Source organism: Pelophylax lessonae, assembly GCF_965119305.1.
Source record: "Pelophylax lessonae genome assembly, chromosome: 2".
Lineage (NCBI taxonomy): Eukaryota > Metazoa > Chordata > Amphibia > Anura > Ranidae > Pelophylax > Pelophylax lessonae.
In genome coordinates this window covers 697,058,082-697,083,180 of record NC_138769.1, presented here as the reverse complement: position 1 = coordinate 697,083,180, position 25,099 = coordinate 697,058,082, and the positions used below count along the sequence as shown (strand labels likewise).

Here is a 25,099-nt window from a genome sequence, read left to right as displayed (position 1 = left end):
GTCCTCTCACTGACCCCAATCATGGGGCACTAGTCCTCTCACTGACACCAATCATGGGGCACTAGTCCTCTCACTGACACCAATCATGGGGCACTAGTCCTCTCACTGACACCAATCATGGGGCACTAGTCCTCTCACTGACACCAATCATCGGGCACTAGTCCTCTCACTGACACCAATCATCGGGCACTAGTCCCCTCACTGACACCAATCATGGGGCACTAGTCCTCTCACTGACACCAATCATCGGGCACTAGTCCTCTCACTGACACCATTAATGGGACACTTTCTCCCATTAATACCAATGATAGGGCACTATTCCTCCCTTTGATACCAATGACAGGGCACTATTTCCCCCAATACCAATGATGGGGCATCGTTCACTCCCATTGGCCATTGGAGCGCCCATAAAGTCTGAAGGGCAATAAATCGGCCCTTTGTCTAGAAAATTTTAAGACCCCTGCTCTTGACTATCAAGAAATTCGAAAGCAGTACAGTGGCCAAGTAGTTAGCACTTTCGTCTAGCAGCTCTAGGGTCATCGGTTTGAATCCCTAACACGGCACTACCTGTCGGGACCTTGCATGATCTCCCTGCGCCTGCCTGGGTTTCTTCCCACACTCCAAAGACATGCTGGTAGGCATTATTGGCTCTGGTCTAAACTGGCCCTAGTAGATGTATGAATGTGAATTAGGTTCCTTAGATTGTAAGCTTCTTGAGGACAGAGACTGATATGAATGTACAATATATCTGTAAAGTGCTATAAAAGAGCCTTAAATACTGCATAGTATCAGAAAACTCTGTTTCAACTGGAGGTCAATAACCCTCCAGCCAAACACGCAGCCAAAGCACTGAAAAATGGCTAAGAACTAAATACTGGACTATCTGAATCCTATCAAACATCTATGTAAAGAGCTGAAACATGCAGTCCGGAGAGGACAACCTTCAAACCTGAGACAGCTGGTGCAGTCTGCTCAAGAAGAGTGGGCAAAACTACCTGATGACCGGTATGGAAATTTCAATGAGTGAATGCAAAATGTATTCTGCTAGATGTCTTTGGTAATGAAAAAATTCCAATAAGTGCATTAATTGGTTTGTGCGAAAGTTATAGCGTCTACAAACTATAGTATATATACTGGAGTTTACTACACATGCTGTACTGGTAATGGCAGCGTTTAGAGACTTAAAAGTGTGACTGTGATAGGGTTGGGAGCAATCTGACTGACATTAATAGTGACACTAAAATAGTAATCAGTGATAATAGGGTTTTGTGTTTTTGTAAACACATAACTATGTGTGTGATTGGCCACAGCGGACTTTAGCCAAAATCATTGTTTGGCGGGGGGGGGGGGGGGGGGGAGGAGGAGTGCACATGCATGGATTTCCTCTGTACTCCCCTTCCCTCCCACACTCTAAAAGGCACGCTTTTAGGTTAATTGGCTCTGGTCTAAACTGGGCCTCGTATGCGCGTGCATGTATGCGAGTTAGGTACCTTAGATTTTAAGCTCCTTGAGGGCAGAGAATGGTGTAAATGTAAAATATGTGAAGCACTGTGTAAATTTTCTGAGCTGTATAAATACCAGTAATAAATAAAAATATTTATTGTGAAATAAAGGATACCATTGCAATATGAAACAAAGTTTGAACGGGAATCTCATCCTACCATTCCAAATGCAGCTATTCCTGTAGGTGTTGTGGCTGGATAGGCCATGATTGGAGGTGCCTGTTGTAACAAAAAAATGATAGATAAGTTTTTACAAATCACCATCATACATAAACACATTCGGCAGATCATAAACTAATGGCCATGCAGATTGGCAAAGTGCGTGTGATTGATCCAAAGCAACAAGCTACCTGGATTCCTAGAGGGAATACCATTAAACGTTTCTGCAAATTAATCAAAAAGTGTCTCCTCACCAGCATTTATATATGAATATTTCCAAAGCAAACACAAAGCAGAACCAACAAACCAACCGCGAACCCGGAAAAAGGTTGTAGCGCCTCAATCTATGAAGGAAACCTACAGGCGGCATCTCCTGCAAGTTGTTACTCCTTACACATTTTACAAAGACTTGCTGTGTGAAAAATGGCAGTCCAAGACTTGGCTGCTGGGAAAGGTCACATTCTATAAAACAATGTTATGCTTGTACAACACACAAGTTATGTCACCGACTGTATGGGCCGTACAGAATTGTGGGCTACTACAAGCAAGAGTCTCTTTCAAAACAAAAGCTCAATACATCCAAAGGCTGGTTTTCTCCGAATCTTCAAGTTAAAGGAATAGTCTGTCTTATATTGCATATCAAGGCAAAAAAACAAAAAAAGTATTTAGTACATCTCTGCAATATATGCTCATTTCCCCATGCTATTTTCTCAAATACTGCAAGAACATAAAATTACGGTTAACCGTTTGCCCTATAGCAGTTTTAATGCTACAGGGCAGCAGCTGTGCACCGGATCACACACACACACACACACACACAGGTGCATATACGGTTCCAGACTTCTGCCTGCAGGGGGCAGGCACACGCGCACTGCCGGGCCATTTTTGCTGTGATTTTTCACAGCAGAAGCCAACATGCGGTTGCTGGGCACTCAATGTCCTCCGGTATCCGCAAATCGTCAGCAATACACAGAGAACTGAGATATGCCTATGTAAACAAAGCATATCTCTGTTCTGACAGGTGGAAAATAATGGATTCTGAGTTCCTGCAAAGCGGGGACTAGAACCCACAACTTCCCCTAGTAAGAACAGCACACAAACAGTGGCTAGGCACACAGTTAACCCTTTGATCACCCTAGGACTTTTCCCAGCCAGTCATTAGTACAGTAACAGTGCATATTTTTAAGCACTGATCACTGTTAGGGTCACTGGTTCCAGGAAAAAAGTGTCAAAAAGTGTCAGTCTGCCGCAATATTGCAGTCCCGCTTTAAGACATTGATTGCCGCCACTACTAGTATAAAATTAAATAAAAATTTGAAAAATATATATCCCATAGTTTGTGTACCCTAAAATGTTCACATAAGCCAATCATTTTCTTATTGGGATTTTCTTTTACCAAAAACATGTAGCCAGGAGAACACACAGAAATTATTACTAGCCGCTATAGCTGCTGTCAAAAATAGTATGAAAAATCAAACAGGCTGGTTGTACCAAAGTTGATCAATCGATCAACTTGGGTTCAATTAGCACCCCCCTACATGGCCCATATGTAATTCACACAGTGTACGGCTAGCATAACCGTTTACAATTAACATGGAACTAAATTCATCTATACAAAACTTAACTTACTATGTCCCTTCCACCTCCCTCTTCCACAAATGGAAAAAAATTATCCTATTTTGCTTCTTTTTGTGCCTCAAAGCTGCACTTCCATGTTTCTGGTCTAGGGTGGATTGCTGTGTCACAGGTATCCCAGGAAGCTGTGTGTTACTAAACACAAAGTTTGCAGGGGATATCTGCACATGCGCACAGATGCAGCAGGAAATCCAGTGCCCATCCACCACAAACTGGCAGCATTATGTGCATGTTTTCCCAGCCAGCTCCCAAATGCTTAGAAGAGATTGGCAGTTAATCTGTGTGCGTTTAAAAAAGACAAAAAAACACCTGGCAGACTGCGGCAAGGGGTTAGTTAGGAGCGATTAAATGCCTGGGTTATTTTTTAGCGTAAGTCTTTTGTTTTCATTTCGTGTCTTTCGTTCATTGACGGAGACACAGCTCCTGATCTTCATAACCATTGGGACGTCCCAAAGCAGTGTTAAACATGAGGGGCAGGAACAGTAAAAAAATTCCCGAGGCTAAACAGTAACCAACCAGGCAATAGGAGCTCAACCAAAACAACTGGAGCCCAACTGAAAACAATACACCCTCGAAGAGGATCAGGTCCTCTAAACAGCAGCCTGCAAAACTTTGCGGCCGAAAGAAGCATTCGCAGATGCAAACACATCCACTTTCTAGAACTTTGTTAAAGTGAGCACCGACGACCAGGTGGCCTCCTTGCAAACCTGCCTCACTGACGCCTGATGGCGGAAGGCCCAGGAGGCACTAAGCACCTGAGTAGAGTAGGTCTTGACAGGGAAGGGAGGAACCTGACCCCTGATGGAATAGGGCTGATTCACTGTCTGATTATCTGGAAATGGTCGCAGAGGAAGCAGACAACCCTTTCCGAGGCCCATCCGTGGGCAGAAATAGTGAGTGACTTCCTAAAACACTCTGTAGCTGTCAGGTACACCCTAATTGCCTGGACGGCATCCAAGGCAATTTCCTTCAGATGTTTAGGCCTGGGACAAAGGGAAGGCAACACAATATCTTCATTCAAATGAAAATCAGAGACAACCTTTGGAAAGAACAATGTACAGGGGCAAAGAACCACCTTATCTCTGTGAACCACCAAGTAAAGTGGACAGGATAACGCCGCCAATTTCGACACCCTGCGCACAGAGGCGAAAGCCACCAAAATGGCCACCTTCTGGTACAGCGTAAGCAGGGGAACCTCCCGAAGATGCTCAAAGAGAAGCTTCTGGAGGACTGAGCACCAAACTGAGGTCCCAAGGCGGCAACAGAGACCGCACTGGAGGTGTCAAGTGTCTAACTCCCTGAAGACAGGCACGCAACAGGGAGTATGTGGCCAAAGACGTTTGAAATAGGACAGCTAAGGTTGACACCTGACCCTTGATAGTACTCAAGGCCAGTTTCTGCTCAACCCCCCATTGAAGGAAGGTCAGGATCCAAGCCACCCAACAAGAGCGAGAATGAACCCCAAGAGACTCACCACGCAATGTACGTTTTCCACGTACTACGGTAGATCTTCCTAGAAGTAGGTTTCCTAGCTTTTAACAGCATTGAAAACACTGACTCGCAACTGTAAAGCAGGATGAGAGATTGGGCCTTGGGACAGCAGATCCTCCCTGAGAGGAAGCTTCCAAGGAAACTCAGCGACCAGCCGCACCAGATCGGCGTACCAAGCCCGGCGAGGCCAGCCTGGGGCCACTAAGATGACCGGAATCCCTTCTGCGGATCCTACATAGAAGTCTTGGCAGAAGCTTGAAAGGAGGTAATGCAGAGATCAGACGAAACTGACCCCACAGGGCCACCAGCGCATCAATGGCGTCCACCAGAGGATCCCATGACCGAGCCACAAACTTCTGCACCTTTCTGTTGAGCCGGGAAGCCAACAGATTCACCTCGGGGATGCCCCACCGGACACAACACAACTGAAGAAACACCTCTGGATGAAAGGACCACTTCCCCTGGTCCAACGCCTGTCGACTGAGGTAATCCGCTGGCCAGTTTTCCACCCTGGGAATGTGAACAGTGGAGAGGGCTAGAATGAACCGTTCTGCCCACCTTAGAATGCCAGCTACCTCCAGAGCCGCCAGGACACTTCTTTTGCCCTCCTAGTGACGGACATAAGCTACAGCCATGGCATTGTCCAATTGAATACGCACTGGACATCCCTGAAGACGATCAGTCCAATGTTCCAGGCATAGTCTGATCGCTCGGAGTACCAGTGTTCAGATCTCCTGAGCAGAATTATTTGCAGAGGATGCCTCCCCAATCGGACAGGCTGGCATCCCTGGTGACCACTGTCCAATACAAGGGGAGGAACCAGAGACTGTGGGTTCTTGTCCCATTTGTCCAGAATTTCCCTTGCAGAGACCTCGTATGGAACTGTGCAAATGGAACCCGCCTCGAAGGTATACATCAGGCCCAGCATCCGCATGGAAGTCCGGAGGGATGAAGAGACAAATTACAGTCTGTAGTTTCTGGACTTTGTCCAGAAGAAGGAGCACTCTGGCTAAGGCCGAGTCCAGAGTCAGACCCAGATAGTCCAGCTTGTGGACGGAACCAGGGCAGACTTCTGAAAGTTCCAAATTCAGCCAAACTCCCTCAAGCTCGTATGGTGATTTCCAGGTTTTCCACCAGAGCAGTAGGAGACTCCACTCGCAGTAGGACGTCCAAGTAGCCCAGTACTGCGATCCCCCATTGGCATAACAATGCAAGCACCGGGGCCAACAGTTTCGTGAAGACCCGAGGAGCAGATGCGAGACAAAAAGGTAAACGCTACAAACTGATAATGCTCCTCTCCCAAGGGAAAGCGGAGGAAGCGCTGGAGACCAACACATATTGGAATGTGAAGCGTCCTTGATGTTGATGAAGGCAAGAAAATCCCCCTGATGCAGGGAAGCCACCACTGTGCGAACAAACTTCATTTTAAACTTCTGCACCTGCACAAAGCAGTTTAGGTCCAGAATTGGACGCACGTTCCTTCCTTCCCGGGGACTGTAAACAGGTTTGAGTAAAACTCCTGAAAAAAGTTCAGCAGTCGGAACTGGGACTATCACCCGTAAAGAAAAGGTCTTGCACCGCCCCAAAAAACAGCCTGTAAGCGGACCGGGGACAGTTTCCTTACGTTTTCCTTAGGTTTCCTAAACTGATCTGACAAGTTGCTCCGACTTTAGAAAAAAGGTTCCTGCACTACTTTGGTCCAACTTTCATACGACTTCAATCCCGTAGAGAGTAAAAAAAAAAAAATCACAACAAAGGGTAACTCCACTTTCATGGGGAAAAACAATAGTAAATAAAGAAAAAATAATATAGCGTATACAATTGCGACAAGTCCTATTGTAACTGAATGTTTTTAAAAAGATACCTTTCCTTTTAAATCTGCAGCTACTGTAATTTCTCTGAAAATGCAACGCAACATGGCTACCCGGACGTGTTCTGTACACAGAATGTGTACAGAACACCCCGCAGAAACATTTTTCTGCTTGCATGATTGGCTCACTGATTTCCTCAGAAGTCTGCCTAAGATACAAGTCAGATTTCAGGCATCCCCTGCAACACAAATGTAATATTTGGGGAGATGCTCCCAATAGGAAATCAAGTCTAGAGGGATGCAGACCCTGCGGTTATCCTCAATAGAGCCCTGCAGGTGCACAGCTGATTATGAAACCACTCCCATTAGACCCACTCAGCACAGAGGAACAAACTGATTTCTTTAGAACAAAAAGGTAGGAATCAGCAACAAAGGTTTTTATAATCCTTGCGATGTACATAGATCACCCAGAGGGGAATGTTATGTTATTTTCTCAACAAATGTGGAGTTACGCTTTAAGTCGGATCAAAGTTGGACCTACTGGACAACAAACCAAAAACAAGCCTATACCGATTCCACAAAATATATATATATATATATATATATATCCGTTTTCTACACTAAACATTTTTAAAAGATGCAACAGTATCTTTGGGGACTCAATCACACCACATGCTTTGGGCTGTATTGCTTAATGCAGAACCAATGCAATACCATGCCGAAATAAAGTTTGTGAGAATGGAACATGCTTGCTGTACTTAAATGGAGCACAACGTGCTGCAAAGCATTTAAGAAAAATAATATTTTTGGCTCCTGCTTTGAAAAAATAAAACACACAAATGCAACGCATTAAATGATGCACATCAACCAATTGTTTTACTAGAAGGCAGTGAAGAGTTGGTTGAAGAATTTGAAATAAACATTTGTTAAAGCTAATCTCCAGCTTTTCTGTCACTTTAATTCATTTGGGCCAAGCTGGGCCACTGCGTTGCTCAGTCCAACTCTTTTCTGTTCTGGGTGTTAGATGTTAAGGTCTTGCCTCACAAACCGGAACATAGGGCTGCATACTGTATGTAGCTGAGACTATCTACAGGTTATACAGTGTGCACAGGGGGCATGCACGTTTGTTCGGCCAAGTTTACACAAATGAGCTAAAGTTATAGTAAAGTTGGGGGTAGGCTTTAAACCAGGGAGAACTTCCCCATGAGGGAGAAGAGACCCATCAGCTATGTGTGGAGTAGGGTTAAATCAGTAAGCCCAAATCTTTGCCAGGCAGCAGCCTATTACCCAAGGTCCATGAATATCCAGCCTTGGTCCTGCACTGTAGGACTAGGATATCATGTCAATGCAAGCTGAAAACAATAGATTAGGTGTTATTGAAGCCTAAACCAAACCTGGACTCAAAAAGCAAGGATTTTCTACGTTATAAGGAACAATTTTAAATCTTTCTTGTTACCCAAAGTAGTAGCGTTTTCTTTCCTGTGCCTTTAGACTCATAGCTGTACATATGCAAGGTGAAATTCTAAGGTACTGTATTGCCTGCAACTGCTAGCCTCAAAGGGCTTGTAGTGAAACTATTGCTCACTGTGCTGCTGACTGTTCTTTGCTGGAGTGAAAGCTATACCTGAGAACCTGCAGACAAGAACCTCCCTGATTCTGCTTCATTAATGCTGTGAATTTGTGCTTTTCTGTTTTCCTTCTGCTTGTATACTCCTCCACGAGATAGTGGATCATCAGGTAAGGGAGGCAGCTCTCAAATTAGGAATCAAAGCCCTGCTTCTCTACCAAGATGGCTGCTTATTTACAGAGACACACGGGCTGAAAGAATATGTAAATCCAACATTTCCTATTCCCGATATGTAATTGCTGTACCATGTACTTGAAAAAAATATCCTCTTTTTACATTGCTTCCTTTGTGTTCCTGCCAGTCCCTCTGCTTTCCTAATAAAAACTAACCACACTACGCAGGACAACACACCCTGCATAGTTTTCTAGCGGTGCTAGGAACTCAACCTGCTCTCCTCCAATGAGCAGACTTGTCCTGGCACTCAATGACTAATCAGTGTACTGGCCCGTTGCCAGTAACATGCGATCGTTGTGACCAATCACAGCAGATCACATGGCCATTGTAAAAAATGAATGGCTTTGATTAATGCCATTCATTGTGTTGCTAGCTGTGATTGGTCACGGAGATCACATGGCACAGACAGTGCCAATCACAGTACATCTGTACCGTGTGATTAGCTGTGGCCAATCAACAATGCACACTGAACAAATTGATAGTAAAATGGTTGCTTATACCAGTGACGTTTACTGGTACAAGCAATCATAATGTGTTAAAAAAAAAAAAATCACGGCTACACCAGTTACTTGAACTGTCTACTTTCCAAAAAGGGGTCATTTGGGGGACATTGGTACTGTCCTGGCATTTTCATGTCTCAAGAAATGAAACAGGCAGCAAGTGAATACAGATTTGTCGATTTTCAGATATATACACAGCATAGTTTATGGACTAACTTTCCTAAAGACTAAATATACACGGATTTGGGTTATTTACACCAAAGAATAGCCAAATACAATTTGGAGTAAACTTATGAAGATTATTTATTTGCAAAATTTTATAACAGAAACTAAGAAAAACATGGCGTTTTTCCCCCCAAAAAATGTTCTGCCTTTTTTATTTAAAGAAGAAAAAAAAAAAAAAAAAAGCCCAGTGGTGATTAAAAACACACCAAAAGAAAGCTCTATTTGTGTGAAAAAAAAAATGATAAAAAGCTCAAATGGGTACAGTGTTGCATGACGGAGCAACTGTCACTCAGTGTGACAGTGCTGAAAGCAGAAAATTTGCCTGTGCATGAAAGAGTGAAAGTGTCAGGAATTGAAGTGGTTAAAACTTGTTTATTTAATTCATGAGAATCTGTAGGCATTGCTTGGAATTAACATAATTAGATCAGAAAATCAAAAATTTGCAATATCATAACTTTGACACAGGTTGTTATAAATGGGCTGTGATATTCTTGCGGTGAAATGATGAGCTAAGGTTACTGGCTGAACCTAAAGTCGGGCCGAACCAGAGGAGAAACTCACTTGACAGCAGGTCACCGTCCCAATCAGCCGCAACCTTGAAATTCCCCTTCCTGCAGCCAAAAATATAACAAAGGGGCACGGATGCTGATGACATTGATGACCTAGTATTGCCACATGAGAACAATGTTGTCATCAGCATCCTTTGTTACATGCAACCGTGAGGAGGTGAATTCCATGGCTGCAGGTGATTGGGATGGAAGCCTGCTGTCGTGATGGCTTCCTGCGGGTTTGGGCCAAATTCAGTTCAGCCTGAACCTTAGCGGGTCTCCAAACTTGGCCTAACCATCTCCTTCTGAAGCCACCATGCAGTATGTTGCATTTACCGTTGTAACTCAGTCTTTGATATCCCAAAAAAAGGAGACAAAGAAACCGGTCATATTAGTAAAACAGGGTCATCTGAATCTAGACCGATTAGCTTAAATAGCCCAATTACACAGACCATCTCATAATTCTCTGCTAAACTCAAATGACCATGCTGGGAAAGAACGAAGCCAAGTCTGACTATTGAACTTCTCGGTACGAACTCCTCTCCTCTGCTGTGTGAAATTAATTTGATAAGCAAATCTGACCTTAAAGGGGGTAAACATCAGCTTTAAACTCGCCTACTGTTTGTGCAAAGTTTCACGAGACAGGGGTTGGTACCAGAGATGTATAGTAACTAAGTAGAACTACTTCACTACTGTACTTAAGTACCGAAAGGCGGTATCTGTACTTTCCTAGAGTAGAATTTTTTTCTCCTACTTCCACTTTTACTTCACTACATTTTTTCGATGATTTCAATACTTCTACTACGATATTTTTTTTTGTGCTGCATAGTTACTTGTTACTATTATAAAAATTACCACTGCCAGAACAGTAGGTGGCAGGTTTCATGAAGTTCAAAACATGTGTATTATCAGCGCATACAAAAATAAATGCTACTGTATGTATAAATAAAAGCTGCTTTTGAAATAATAAAAAACAATATGATGTTCAAACTTTTGACTTCTTTCTTTAAAAACTACATAACACAGTACTTGTACTTTTACTTTCAGTACTTGAGTAGCAATTTTTTTTCCAAAACTACTGGTACTTTTACTTTCAGTACTTGAGTAGCAAAAATTAAAAAAAAAAAACTACTTGCAATACTTAAGTACAAAAAATGTTGAATACTTTAGTACTTCTACTCAAGTCACTTTTTGATTAAGCACTTCCACTTCTACTCAAGTCACTTTTTGATCGAGCACTTGTACTTTTACTCAAGTATGGGTTTCGAGTACTTTATACAACTCTGGTTGGTACCAATCACCTGATGTTGGGTGATTGGGTATGGGGTTTCTGAGATAGAAAAACACAAGAGCAAACAAGAATAAATACATGCCGACACTTCAGAGCAGCCTTTCACAACTTTTTAACTCTTGAAATAATTTTCAGGCCTAATGAAACCCCTGCTAAATAAACAATTGGGGTTGAGTGGGAAAAACCACACCTTGCACAGGTCATCAGTGGCCAAGAATGCCCCTCTTACAGACAGTTAAGACACTGGGGTTACAGCTTGCTTTTCCAAGTGGAATCGGCAGGCACCACCAAATGGGCTCAAAGTAACCTAGCAACCTCTGGAGGAACTAAGGTTGAGAATGGCTGCTTTAGTGTGTCTATCATCACGTAATAAAGTAAGAGCAAGTCTTCTTTTGGGTCTGGGTCCACCTTACAGCATTGACCTTCAGAATCTGACACACAAGACTTTAGCTAAAAGATTGGGCACCAATGTTATATAACAAAGGGTACCACAGATAAACTTGAAGGCAGGCTCTTAAGTCTTTCCTAGCGCAGTTCATTCAGCAAATGAATCCACACCCAAGCACAGAGGAAGGAGAGTGTAGCTGTGCAAGCGATAGTAACCAGGTGCCAACACTCCATGCCATTAGTGAAGGATGTAAGGAGAGCCAGGAAGGTGCAGTGGGGAGGAATCAAATCTTCGAGCACACAATCAAAATCTGATTAGTGTGAGGTTGCCTGCGCTACAGCGAAGGTTAATACAAAGCATACCAATTCACAGCAAGGAAGGCAGTTTTTGGTTTGTTCAGTTCAACTTACGTATGGTTGAAAATGCATGCCATTCTGTTTCATTGTTCATCAGGACGAACAGTTATACAATACAATAGCACAAGATTAGAACACAAACTTACACAGCAGTAAACACACACCTCAACATTTGACAAGCACACAGATTTAGTGTATTTAATTTAGATAATATATATATCAGAAACATACACACACATATACATATTATATATACACACACACACACACTGCTCAAAAAATTAAAGGAACACTTTTTAATCAGAGTATACCATCAAGTCAACCTCCTGGGATATTGATCTGGTCAGTTAAGTAGCAGAGGGGGGTTGTTAATCAGTTTCAGCTGCTTTGATGTTAATGAAATTAACAGGTGCACCAGATGGGCAACAATGAAATGACACCCAAAACAGGAATGGTTTACAGGTGGAGGCCAATAACATTTTTTCCCTACTCATCTTTCCTGTTTTTCACTAGTTTTGCATTTTGGTTAGGGTCAGCATCACTACTGGTAGCATGAGGCGATACCCGGACCCCATAGAGGATGCACAGGCAGTCCAAATGCTCCAGGATGGCACATCAATACATGCCATTGCCAGAAGGTTTGCAGTGTCTCCCAGCACAGTCTCAAAAGCATGGAGAAGATTCCAGGAGAAGGGCAGTTACTCTAGGAGAGCTGGACAGGGCTCCTTAACCTATCAGCAGGATCGGTATCTGCTCCTTTGTGCAAGGTGGAAAAGAATGAGCACTGCCAGAGCCCTACAAAATGACCTCCAGCAGGCCACTGGTGTGAACGTCTCTGGCCAATCAGAAACTGACTTTATGAGAGTGGCCTGACGTCCTCTAGTGTGCTCTGTGCTCACTGCCCGGGACCATGGAGCTTGATTGGCATTTGCCATTGAACACCAAAATTGGCAGGTCAGCCACTGGTGCCCTGTGCTTTTCACAGATAAAAGCAGGTTCACCCTGAGCACATGTGACAGACGTGAAAGGGTCTAGAGACGCCGTGAGAATGTTATACTGCCTGTAACATCGTTCAGCATGACCAGTTTGGTGGTGGGTCAGTGATGGCCTGGGGAGGCATATCAATGGAGGGATGTACAGACCTCAACAGTCTAGACAATTGCACCCTGACTGCCATTAGGTACTGGGATAAAATCCTTGGACCCAGTGTCAGACCCTACACTGGTGCAGTGGGTCCTGGGTTCCTCCCAGTGAATGACCATGCCCGGCCTCATGTGGGAAGAGTATGCAGTCAGTTCCTAGAGGATGAAGGAATGGATACCATTGAATGGCCACCATGCTCGACTGACCGAAATCCAATAGAACACACTTCTGGAACATTATGTTTTGGTACATCCAATGTATGCCCTGGTGTAGTGATGCCCTGGTCTAGATCTGGGAGTAAATACCCCAGGACGCCATCCGTTGTCTCATTAGGAGCATGCCCTGACATGGTCAAGCATGCATAAAAGCACATGGGGACCATACAAACTACTGAGTACCACTGAGTTGCTGCAATGAAATTTCAGCATAATGAACTAGCCTTCTGCATCATTTTTTTCACTTTGATTTTCAGGGTGTCTTTGAATTCAGCCCTCTGTAGGGTGATAAATTTCCATCAATGTGGTATCCTTTCATTCCAAACACATTACCCAGTCAATATCAGTATAGGTATCCAGCATATTTTAACCCACTGAGATCTGATGTGTTTTCAAAGTGTTCCTTTATTTCTTTTGAGCAGTGTATATTTATAACAAATAAGCTATTAACATTGTGGGGTCAGGGCTCTGTTTAGACAAATCAAGCTCCTTCACACCAAACTCATCATGCCATGTCTTTATGGAGCTGGTTCTGTGCACAGTGGAATGATCCGTTCCTGAAGATGCCCATTGGATGGGTGGTGAAAGGCACTGAGCAGGGCTTTGTGGCCCGTGGAGCACACACCTTGGCGGCGCTTCGCGGTTTTCCATGCCATAATCGGTTCTTATACAAGTGAGTGCAATTGAATCTTTGTTGAATTTGAATAAAATGTAAACGTTATTGCACTCCGGTATTTTCTCTTTTGTGGTCCTGAAAAAATATGAGTGGTAAAGAACTGGCAATTGATGGATCTAGGGAAAGAGCGTGGAGGATAACCGCAATGGAGAACAGTTCATATTTAAAGACCCGGGAGGGGTATATTCAAATGCAAGGTGGACCCTTTTTGCTGTACGGCAAAGGGTTCAAAATATCTGGCGAGTGCGGGAGCATTGGGGTCACGAAGCACTGGTAGTGCATTTCACTTTGTTGGATGAAAGTTTAAAAGACACAGCACTGGTGGACTAATTAAAATATTCTGCACACGGCACAGTAAGGTGGTTGTAAACCCTCACATATATGAAGTGAACAGCCTCAGATGATACAGAGATAAAACAAATCCTCCTACATAAGTTACTTTATCTGCAGTCTTCTCTTCCCTACACCCCTTTAAAAGAGCAGAAACGTGTTAAAATCTAGCTTCATATGTCAGGAGCACAGAGGAGGGGGTGGAGAGGCTGCAGTTACAGTGAGAGCTGATTGGAAGAAAGGAAAACCGGCCCCCTTTACACAGAACGGTGTCCTGAATAGACCAGCTTTGTTCTGAGCTACAGCTGAACTTTAACTGCTTGGCTGGAGCTACCCTTTAATCCTGCAACGTTTGCAGTAACAACCAAATCATGCAATATCCACACACTCCCGTACACAGTCATTACACAAAAGGATCATTACCAAGGTGGCTGGGTTCCAGGTGGTGGTAGGGGCAAGTTTTGGCTGCCAATTAGTCCCTCCTGTTAGTCTCTTTTCTCCGGGCTGACTCCAATGAACATCACTAAAAAAAACAAAGAAAAACCCTGTAATAATTCCAGAAAAAGAATATGCCTTTGTGTTGTTGAATTTGTCTCAGAAAAGTAGAGAAGATTATAAAGCCTAGACAAACTGGAAAAATATGTAAAAGTTTCATTACAAGTAAAAAAAATCCAGCTTTGATTTTCTCAATTCATTATCTCTTATATTAAGGCTTCTGTAAGTTCACCATTTGCAAAAATGGCCTACGCAGTCAAGAGCCCCAGTAGGTGTAATCGCATTGTGCCTTTTTCAAAATATTGTTCATTGTAAGGGCAATGCCTGTAGGGCTGATCTAGCCACCGAGAAGCCTGGCCGAAAATCCAATTCTTTTTACCATCCCATGTCCGTGCAAGCATGCTTTACTGAAAGCCACGCATGCAAAGTATGCTCTCTTGCTTTCCTTCCTATTCCACCAATGCTGAACTCAGCCTCCATATTTTATCTACTGGTGCCCCTTGTCAGCAAGGGCCATTTAGTTAAAAACTTGAAATTTAAAGCAGAACTCCAGGAAAACATTTTTTCTTGGCAGGGACCGGTCTTCCACTCGGAGGATTAAGCAAGTAGATCTGCTCTTCTAACCCCGAGAGCAGCCTTTTTCAACCAGGGGGCCCGGGCATCCTGGTGTGCCTCGGCAAAATGCCTAAAAAACATTGCCCAAAAAATTGTATATGAGCCAGCGTGTGGACTAAAGCCCCATACACACGTACCGAATGTCGGCCGAACGATCGGCCGTTTTTTGTCCAGGGCTGTCGTGTCTGTTGAAAACTGCAAAAAACTGCACACGAATTTTGTCGGCCAACAACAGCCGACTGCAGAAGTGATGTCATGTGATGGTTAACTTTCCTTGTCTTTTTTCTTTTCTGAGCATGCCCAGTCTTGCTAATCTGCTGTCTGTCGGCCGAAATCTGTACTGACTGATGAACAATAGGCCGTTCTGGTGTTGGCCAACAAAAATTTTAATGCCTGCACACCCGATTCTGTTCGGCCGAAAATGCGCTGTCGGCTGTCGGAAGCATCATACTAACAAGCCGACAATCGGCCGACGGCCGAATATTTATGGCCGACAATCGGTACGTGTGTACGGGGCTTTAGTCTGCCCTTTTAGTTACACTAAGTCACAGGTTTGCATCATCAGTTCACAAGGAGGATGTCGGGTTGCCTGCATAGCATCCTTGTTTGACCCTCCCCTGCCCCTCTCCATCAGAGTTGGCGTCACTTTAGCTGAGTGATGAAGAAAAACGGAGGGAGAACAGAAACATTGGAAACTAGTCAGTACCAGTTTGCAAAAGTTTATTCGCTTTGGAAGAAGTAATACCCTCTAATGTTGGGTGTCCTACTTGGACTTGTGGATGTTGCTGCATTATGTAAACCGATTAGAAAAGATTTTACATTTTAGAATGGGGCGCCTCTAGACTGTCTAAAGTTTTTAAAGGATGCCTTGACTAAAAAAAAGGTTGAGAAACACTGCTGTAGACAAAACAAGCCGTTAACCTGAGCAGTGTGAGCACAGTCCAAATGTTTGGAGAAATTGTTTTCCCCCATGGAACTCGAACAACTGGGGATTTTCCTAGTCCACTGCTTTTCCTCCGCAAGATGACAGCACTATTTTGCCGGACGGGAAATGAATACAGTGTTTTTAGGGTGCTTTTTAAAACTGAGGTTGCTTTGCATTAAGATCTTTCAAAAACCTCCCTTCCCTGGTTACAGTTTTTAGGTGTTTTCATCCCTTTACGGGGTACCATGGAGCCACCTTTGTGAATGAGCTCCTGGCTGGCACTAGAGACAAATCTCCTTTTGTCCACAGAAACACAAAGCCCAAGCCGTAAACTGCACTGTCCTTAATACACTGGGCATGTGTGGTTCACCCTTAAAGCGGAACTTTACCCATAACAACTTGATAAAAAATAATGTTCTTTAGGCTGCATTCACATGCGTATTGATCGCGGGAAGAATCACTGCGATTACGCCCGCGATCCGAAAATCATTGCAAATTGCGGGATCCATGTGCGTTGCCCGTGATTTGCAATAGCACCCCAAACGCTGTGCGATGTTGCCGCGATTTCCGCCTGCCGAATCGCGGTAACATCGCGCAAAAAAAAAACGCGGGACGCATTACGCTCCAAAGAAGCTCTTGTACTTTTTTGGGCGTAATGCGTCCCGCGATTTTTTTTGCGCGGTTGCCGCGATTCGGCAGGCGGAAATCGCGGCAACATCGCACAGCGTTTGGGGTGCTTAGCAAGAAACATACATTCCACAATAATATTTATGCTACCAAAATTAGTGTGCAACAAATTGCTACCATTTTGCTGAAGCCCAGAGCCCCTGAAACAGTAGTAAATCATAAAAGGCAACTAAAAACATTTGCTTGTGTCCTCAACCAAACCATCAAATGGCTGGTGTCATAACTGATCACATGTGCAGCACCATGGCAGTTGCAGATCAAACCACAACAGCTTCCTTGGCTGTAAGCGATAGAAGGCTGCAATTCCGCTTTAAGGCTTTCAGCAGATCGGCCTCAACAAACTTGGCAGTGCCCAAAAATGGAGAGCAACTGAGCATGTGCAAAGCAGGCTGAGAGTGTATTACTGGATTTTTAGTATAGTAACTTATTTTTAATTCTTTATAAAGCTATACCTGCAAAAGGGACCAGCCTGAAGTAATCTAGCAGGACTTAATTTCCACATTAAAGTGGAGCTAAAGAAATACTTGCCTCCTTATTTCGGCGATGCAGGAGTAAAATCACTCTCTGGCTGTTCTCACCTGCTTTTAGCTACTTCCGGGTGCTGGCCTTTTCATGGGCCGCTGGCAGGATTACATCATCCTGTGCATACACATGGCAGCCATTCCGGGACAGCCAAAGGGTGTTGAGAATACACACAGAGCTGGGTATGCGCAGGAAGACGGCGATCAAGTAGGTGATTGTTACTGCATTTAACACATTGTATCTTTAAGGAAGCGGCACGGTCCACGCAAAGCCGGCTGTATGGTAAACAATGCAACTAATATTGTAGCCACTTATCAAGAAAATGATGGACTGGAATTTTCTTTTTTTTTACCAGGTTGTTAAAAATACATTAATTTAAAAACACTGGATCATTTAATACCAATTTAATCTTTGCTAAAACATTGAAGACAGACCCATACACATAATATTCTACAAAGCTACTATTTCAAATATTTGTTTGCTTGAAATGACAAATCCCTTTTTGTATCTGAATGCTGTTGACAGTCCGTTTTTACACTTACTTCTTTGTTGTTCCGTTCCCGATGCCCAGATCTAGGAGAAAAAAACAAAGGAATGAGCCGAGCTTTCAATGCAGTGACTCTACAGCTGAGAAAAAATTGATGTCCAAACTTACTGCCCACTAAGTTTGCCAGTGAAGAGTCCAAGTCATCAGACACCAGCTTGGTTTGTAGGTTTTTGGAGCCGGGAGCACTTGTGTTTTGGGAAGCTACTGTTGGCTTGAGGAGTCCACCCATGTCGTCAAAACCTTGAAACAAAATACAAGAACCTGGATTTATTGAGACCACCGAAGACCATAAAAATAAATAAATCAAATTTCTGGTTTCATAAGTCACAGTGTCTGAAAAGAAAAGTCTACTAAAACTTATAGCCCAATATATAAAGCGGAACTGGACTCTCTCAACATTGATCATTTTTAATCCTCATGCTGCTAGCATAAGTAGATAGGGAGGTATATCATATTTACTTGTTTACAACTTTTTTGTACATTTCTCCAGTTACTTCCTGGTTTCCAGGCTTAGGCAAATGATGTCATACACCCCAGGAATCCTTGGGAGGGGAGGAGTGGGTTTTCTCAGCAAAGCACACCCTCCTGCATGCATGCTTAAGCTAAGGGAAGATGGATTCCAGGAAGTAAATGCTACATGAACCATTTGCCCATACTCAAGATGGCCACAGCCAGAAATGCTAGGGGGCGATTTTAAAAATGATTTCTCAGCAAAAAGCATGGAGGCATGGATGGATGGATGGGAGAGTGTGCATTGAATATTAAAAATGTAATACATTTTTATTTAACTGTGGTGCTCAGGTGCAGTGTAGTTCTGCTTAAAGTGAATCCGTCAGCCATTATAGACACGTAAAGGTTAACATCCAATGTGAGAGCTTACGCTACAAAATGCTTGTGAAGGGAGTCACTTTGGTTGGGGGCCCATGGAACACAGCCTACCTTCAAGAGGTTGGAAAATCCCTCTCTCGGCCCTCTAGGCCCCTCTTATGTACAAGTCACCCTGTGTCTATTAGGGGCACAGGGTGACCAAGGAAATGATGGACAGCTACTTAATGGACACTGGAAATATGGTTTGGATTACTTCAAATGGGACAGTAATATTTATCATCCATATATCTTAAGAAATATATGGAGACCATTCCTGGCCAATTAGATTCTGAACATGTTTCATTTAAAGAGCTGATCACATTGGCCTCTGTTCCATGTTCTTCAATGTAAGAGACAGAAAATCTGTTACTGGCGGTCTCCTGATGCAGTCTGTGTATTACGGTGTGATGTGTTTTCTTTTAAGCATGTCTGTCCCATTGTCAATTGTAATTAACTCACCTATTGTTTGTCCAAAATGGCTAGGTAAATAGCTCAGGTTAATTATATTTCTGTATACAATTCAGTTTGCAAATGATAATGTAATCAAGCACCTGACCTGTGTGTGGTATATATTCGTGTGAGTTTGTTCAATGATGTTCCAGATCTTATACAAGCTATTCTCGGCTTTTGTATGGGGACAGCTAGAATATCCGATATTTATATGTTCCAAGACTGAAGGAAGTGATATTCTGATGGAAGCCCACACAGTGTGGGTCGTGATTCCATTACCTCTATTAGCCAGAGAAGGCTCTTCTGTGTGATACTCTGATCTGGTATTAAATTTGGCCTAGCAATAATTGTATATATATATATATATATATATATATATATATATATATATATATATATATATATATATATATATATATATATATATATATATACACACACATATATACACATACATACATACATACACACATATATACACATATACATACAAACACAAACATACACACACGAGGGGCGTTCAAGTCAAATCGGGACATAATTTTACAGGTATAGAAAAAGGATGCTAGTGTGGCGGTAGTACATGCAGTAGAAAGTGGCAAGTGTGTCCTATTACTGATAGGCAGTGAACATGTAGCGGCCAGTCCAGAGACCATTATTTAAGATGGCAGAATACAGTGTTAGTGCATGCATTGAACAGGTCTACCAGAGACTCACCACCATTAACAATTTTTCGAACAATTGCGTGTGCAGGTAAAAATGATGGCAAGTGGTCTCTGGGACAAAATGTAGCATTATTTATGTGGATTTTCAACCCCATGGTGCCACTATCAAGTGAATATTACGGTCATCTTGTGAGTGATGAGCATACAAGTCTGTGGAAAAAACGGCCTGATTTTATCACCAAGAGCGCCCTGTTTCTCCAGGACAATGCACAAGCTCATACTGCTCACTGCACTATATGCAAATTACAGCAATTTGGCTGGAAGGTATTGCCACACCCCCTTTACAGCCTGGACCTCGCTCTGATTGGCACCGGTTTGGACCCCTAAAGAGTTCCTCGTAGTTCAGCATTTTAGCACTGACAACAAAGTCTCTCCCCCTCCCCCTCTCTATATATATATATATATATATATATATATATATATATATATATATATATATATATATATATACACACACATACATACATATATACACACACATACATACACACAGCTGCAAGAAAAAGTATGTGAACCCTTTGGAATGATATGGATTCCCGCACAAATTGGTCATAAAATGTGATCTGATGATCATCTAAGTCACAACAATAGACAATCGCAGTCTGCTTAAAATAACACACAAAGAATGAAATGTTGCCATGTTATTGAACACACCATGTACACATTCACAGTGCAGGTGGAAAAAGTATGTGAACCCTTGGATTTAATAACTGGTTGAACCTCCTTTTGCAGCAATAACTTCAACCAAATGTTCCTGTAGTTACAGATCAGACGTGCACAACGGTCAGGAGTAATTCTTGACCATTCCTCTTTACAGAACTGTTTCAGTTCAGCAATATACCCCGTTTTTTTCCCCATTTTGGCATGGAGTTCCCCCTCAAGATTCTCAGAGTGCAAGTCACACCGCAAGTCAGATCATCCTGATCAGACTTGCGATGCGCCTTCCATTCAAATCAATAGGCTCCCATAGGGAATCATTGATTTTGAATGGAAAATAAAAAAAAAAAACGTATGACGTTGCTTAAGGCTGTATAAGCAACAGTAAGCAACGTTATTCAGCCTTTAGCAGCGTCAGACGTTTTTACAGCTTGACGCTGCAGCTCCAGAACGCACTGGCCCTGGGTTTTTTTTTGCAGCTATTAAACGCCTATGCCACTTGGAGCTCCTAAAAGCTCTCTATGTGCGCATGAGGCCATAGAATAACATGGATGGGCATTTTGCAGCTGCAAAAACGCCCTGTGTGCATGAGGCCTTAGTATTAATTTATGTTACCAATACACTCAATTTTCAATGCAACAAAATGTCTATACTACTTTGTTCAATAAACTTTTGAGAAAACAAAAAAAAATGTATCTCGGTCTGTGTTGCTGTAGGAGAGTTCCTCTCACTTCCTGTTTGGTAAAACTGTCAGCAGGACAGGAAGTAGACATACATTTCTCGAAGGGTGCCCTGAGATCGAAGTGAAAACCTGACCGGGGGCATAACCATTGTCCACTTTATCTAAAACCAAGAAAACAGTTAAGGCTGGACATACCCTTTAAACTTCAAGCGACCCCCTCTGTTTTCACCTGGTGATCTGGCCAGTAACACACTTCCTGTCCTAGGGTGCTTACAATCTGGATGTTGGGCCAACAAAAGCACCTTTGGGCAGCATTGTTAATCTGGGGAAAGGGGGCTTTTAGATTTATTAGCAGATTTAGATACACTAACGAATTGAATACAAACTCAAGCTCAACATTTTTAAGCAGTTACTGCAGCCGTTTTTCTTTTTTATTCCTTTTGGGATAATGGTTTTGCATAAATAAAAGCTAAGCATCCCTGTTAATGATAAATGGTTTTCTCAACCCTCGAACTGCTACATTTGCAGGACCGCATGTTCCTTTGAAAAAAAAAAAAAAAAGGGAATTTTGACTTAACTGTAAAATCCATTTCTCTGATGTTCATTAACAGGACACAGCTCCTGATCTTCATAACCATTGGGTTATACTGCCCCCTATAGGAGTAGGACACTAGGCAGAAAAAGAATTTGGCTACGCCTATGGGCAGTCCCAGGGGGTATACTCCCTCTCTCTGCTATAGGTACTCAGTTTAGTTACAAGCAGTGTCAGAAGAATTACAACTCCAGAGGGGTGGGTGCTGTGTCCGTCAATGAACACTAGAAAAATGGATTTTACGCCAAGTCAAAAAACTGAATTTTTGTAAAATCTTACCTGTAAAATTCCTTTCTCTGAGTCCTCCGACAGTCGCCGCCTCTTCATATTAGTCACTATGGGGTTATTGACATTTGCTCCGTAGGAGTAGCTAGGCAACAGAATATGTCAATATTAAAGCTTTTAACATATCCCACCCCCAGGGGGTGGTCCCCTCAGTCAATACCCTCCTGCTTCCTGTATCAATACCTCAGTTTCAGTAGAATAGCAGTAGAGTACACAAACAAACCCCAAAAGAGGGGCGGGGGCGGCGACTGTCGGAGGACTCAGAGAAAGGAATTTTACAGGTAAGATTTTACAAAAATTCCGTTTTCTCTTACGTCCCTATATGCGTCACTATGGGGACGTCCCAAAGCAGTGCATACATGAGGGGTGGGAAACTCAGCCGCACCTAAGGCAACGCAGTACCCACAGCAGAAAAAAAGGAACCTTACCAAAGGAAGGAAACCAGCTGGGCAGCATGAAAAAAAAACTTGCTCAACAGGAGCAACAACCCAGGAAAAACAAATAACCTAGGGACAAAAAAACATCCCAAACAGCCAAGGGCCCAAAAATAAGGGACCCTAAGGCACTGCCGCACTAAGAACCTTGCGGCCAAAGGAAGCATCTGCCGATGCCTGAACATCCACTTTGGAGAACTTTGAGAAGGTGTGAACGGACGACCAAGTCGCCTCCTTACACACCTGAGCCACAGAAGCCCGATGATGACAGGCCCAAGACGTACTCAGAGATCTGGTAGAGTGCGCCTTCACAGGCATAGGGGGAACTTTTCCCTGCAAAGCATATGCCTGTTCAATGGTCTGTCTGATCCATTTGGCGATGGTAGAAGCCGATGCCGCCATGCCCTTCCGAGGCCCCTCTGGAAGGACAAATAGAGAATCCGTCTTGCGAAAGGATTTAGTCGATGACATGTAAACCCTGATCGCCCGAACAACATCCAAGGAGTGTAAATCCACCTCCTTTGGATGTTTAGGCTTCGCGCAAAGCGAAGGCAAGACAATGTCCTCATTGAGATGAAATTCCGAGATCCTCTTCGGAAGAAAAGAAGGGTTAGGTCGCAAGACCACCTTATCCAAGTGAATCACCAAATACAGAGACCTGCAGGACAAGGCTGCCAGCTCCGACACTCTGCGAGCCGAAGTGATCGCCACCAAAAAAGCGACCTTCTTGGACAACATGGACAACGAGATCTCCCTGATCTTTTCAAAAGGAGCATGTTGCAACACGGACAGAACAAGGTTCAAGTCCCATGGAGGCAAAGGCTCCCTCCTAGGAGGGACCAGGTGCTGCACCCCTTGAACAAAAGTGCTAACCAAGGGGTTAGACGCCACAGAGCGTTGAAAAAGAACGGCCAGCGCAGAAATCTGACCCTTAATCGTGGCCAACGCCAAACGCTGGTCCACACCCGTTTGAAGGAAAGACAACACCCTAGACACCGAGTATGAGCGAGGGGAAAACCCCCTGGACTCACACCAGGCAAAATAGGCCTTCCAAGTACGGTAGTAAACCTTCCCCGAAGAGGTCTTTCTAGCGTTGAGCAAAGTGTGAATGACCTCAGGGGAGAGACCCCTATCCCTCAGGACCTCGGTTTCAACAGCCAGGCCGTCAAAGCCAGCGACTGTAAAGCAGGATGGAATATTGGTCCTTGAGACAGAAGATCTTCTCGAAGAGGCAGACGCCACGGAGCGTCGACCGCTAGATTCACGAGGTCTGCGTACCAAGACCGGCGAGGCCAGTCTGGCGCCACCAGAATCACCGTGAGCGGTTCCGAGGACAACCTGCGAAGGAACCTGGATAGCAGCTGAAATCGGTGGGAATGCATACATCAGTCAATACTGATGCCACGGAGCCACTAACGCGTCCGACGCGTCTGCCCGAGGATCGCGCGCCCTTGCCACGAACCTTCCCACCTTGTTGTTCAGACGAGACGCGAACAGGTCCACATCCGGAAGACCCCACTTCGCGCACAACATCTGGAAGACATCAGGGTGGAGTGACCATTCCCCCTGGTCCAGGGTCCGGCGACTCAAATAATCCGCCTGCCAGTTCTCCACCCCCGGAATGTGAACCTCTTTTATCGCCGGGACGTGCGTCTCGGCCCAAGACAGAATGTCGGCCACCTCCCGATTCGCTCGGGCACTCCTGGTGCCCCCTTGGTGGTTGATGTAGGCCACCGCTGTGGCATTGTCCGTCTGCACCCGAACCGGACGGCCCTGAAGCCTGTCCGTCCAACGTCGAAGGCAGAGATTTATCGCCCGCAATTCCAGAATGTTGATCGGAAGGGAGGATTCCCCCCCCTCCGACCAAGTACCCTGGGCGGACAGAACGTCCAGAACACCACCCCAGCCCGACAGGCTGGCATCCGTGGTGATCACCGTCCACGTAAGAGGGCGAAAAGACTTGCCCCCCGACACCGCCGGGGACTGTAGCCACCACAGAAGATTCCCTCTGGTGCGAGGACACAACGAGATCTGAAGATCCAGAGATTGTGGTCCCCCGTCCCACCTGGACAGGATCTCTGCTTGGAGACCCCTCGTGTGAAACTGGGCGAAGGGAATCGCCTCGAAAGCCGAGACCATCAATCCCAGACACCTCATGCCGTACGGAGGGACGAGCACGGAACGTCCCTGAGGGACCTGACTTCTTCCTGAAGTGTCCTGAGCTTGTCTTCCGGCAGGAAGACCTTCGCCTGAACAGAGTCCAGGATCATTCCCAGGTAGGGAAGACGAACCGACGGACACAGCGTCGATTTTGGAAAGTTTATCGTCCAACCAAACTCCTGTAGAGTTTGCATTGTGACGGACAGGTCTTTTACCAGACCCTGACTGGTCGCAGACCGAACCAGAATATCGTCCAGATACCCCAGGACCGAGATGCCCTGGGCTCTCAAAGCCAGAACCGGTGCAAGCACCTTGGAGAACACCCGCGGAGCCGAAGCGAGACCAAAAGGCAGCGCCACGAATTGGTAATGATCCTCCGCAATGGC

General features: G+C 44.2%; 1 protein-coding gene across 9 annotated transcripts in view; it reads right to left on the bottom strand.

The window, feature by feature from the left end:
- Positions 1 to 25,099, bottom strand: part of PICALM (phosphatidylinositol binding clathrin assembly protein) — a 227,370-nt gene that overhangs the window by 22,244 nt on the left and 180,027 nt on the right. For 5 of the 9 annotated variants that reach the window (XM_082246081.1, XM_082246086.1, XM_082246082.1 and 2 more), the window contains 5 exons: positions 17,970 to 18,101; positions 17,857 to 17,887; positions 14,494 to 14,593; positions 11,761 to 11,784; positions 1,662 to 1,721 (listed from right to left, as the gene is read on the bottom strand). In XM_082246081.1, the coding sequence (XP_082102207.1) occupies positions 1,662 to 1,721; positions 11,761 to 11,784; positions 14,494 to 14,593; positions 17,857 to 17,887; positions 17,970 to 18,101 (347 nt within the window). The remainder of the gene's footprint in view (positions 1 to 1,661; positions 1,722 to 11,760; positions 11,785 to 14,493; positions 14,594 to 17,856; positions 17,888 to 17,969; positions 18,102 to 25,099) is intronic. The other 4 variants (XM_082246083.1, XM_082246087.1, XM_082246088.1 and 1 more) reach the window with 1 other exon arrangement.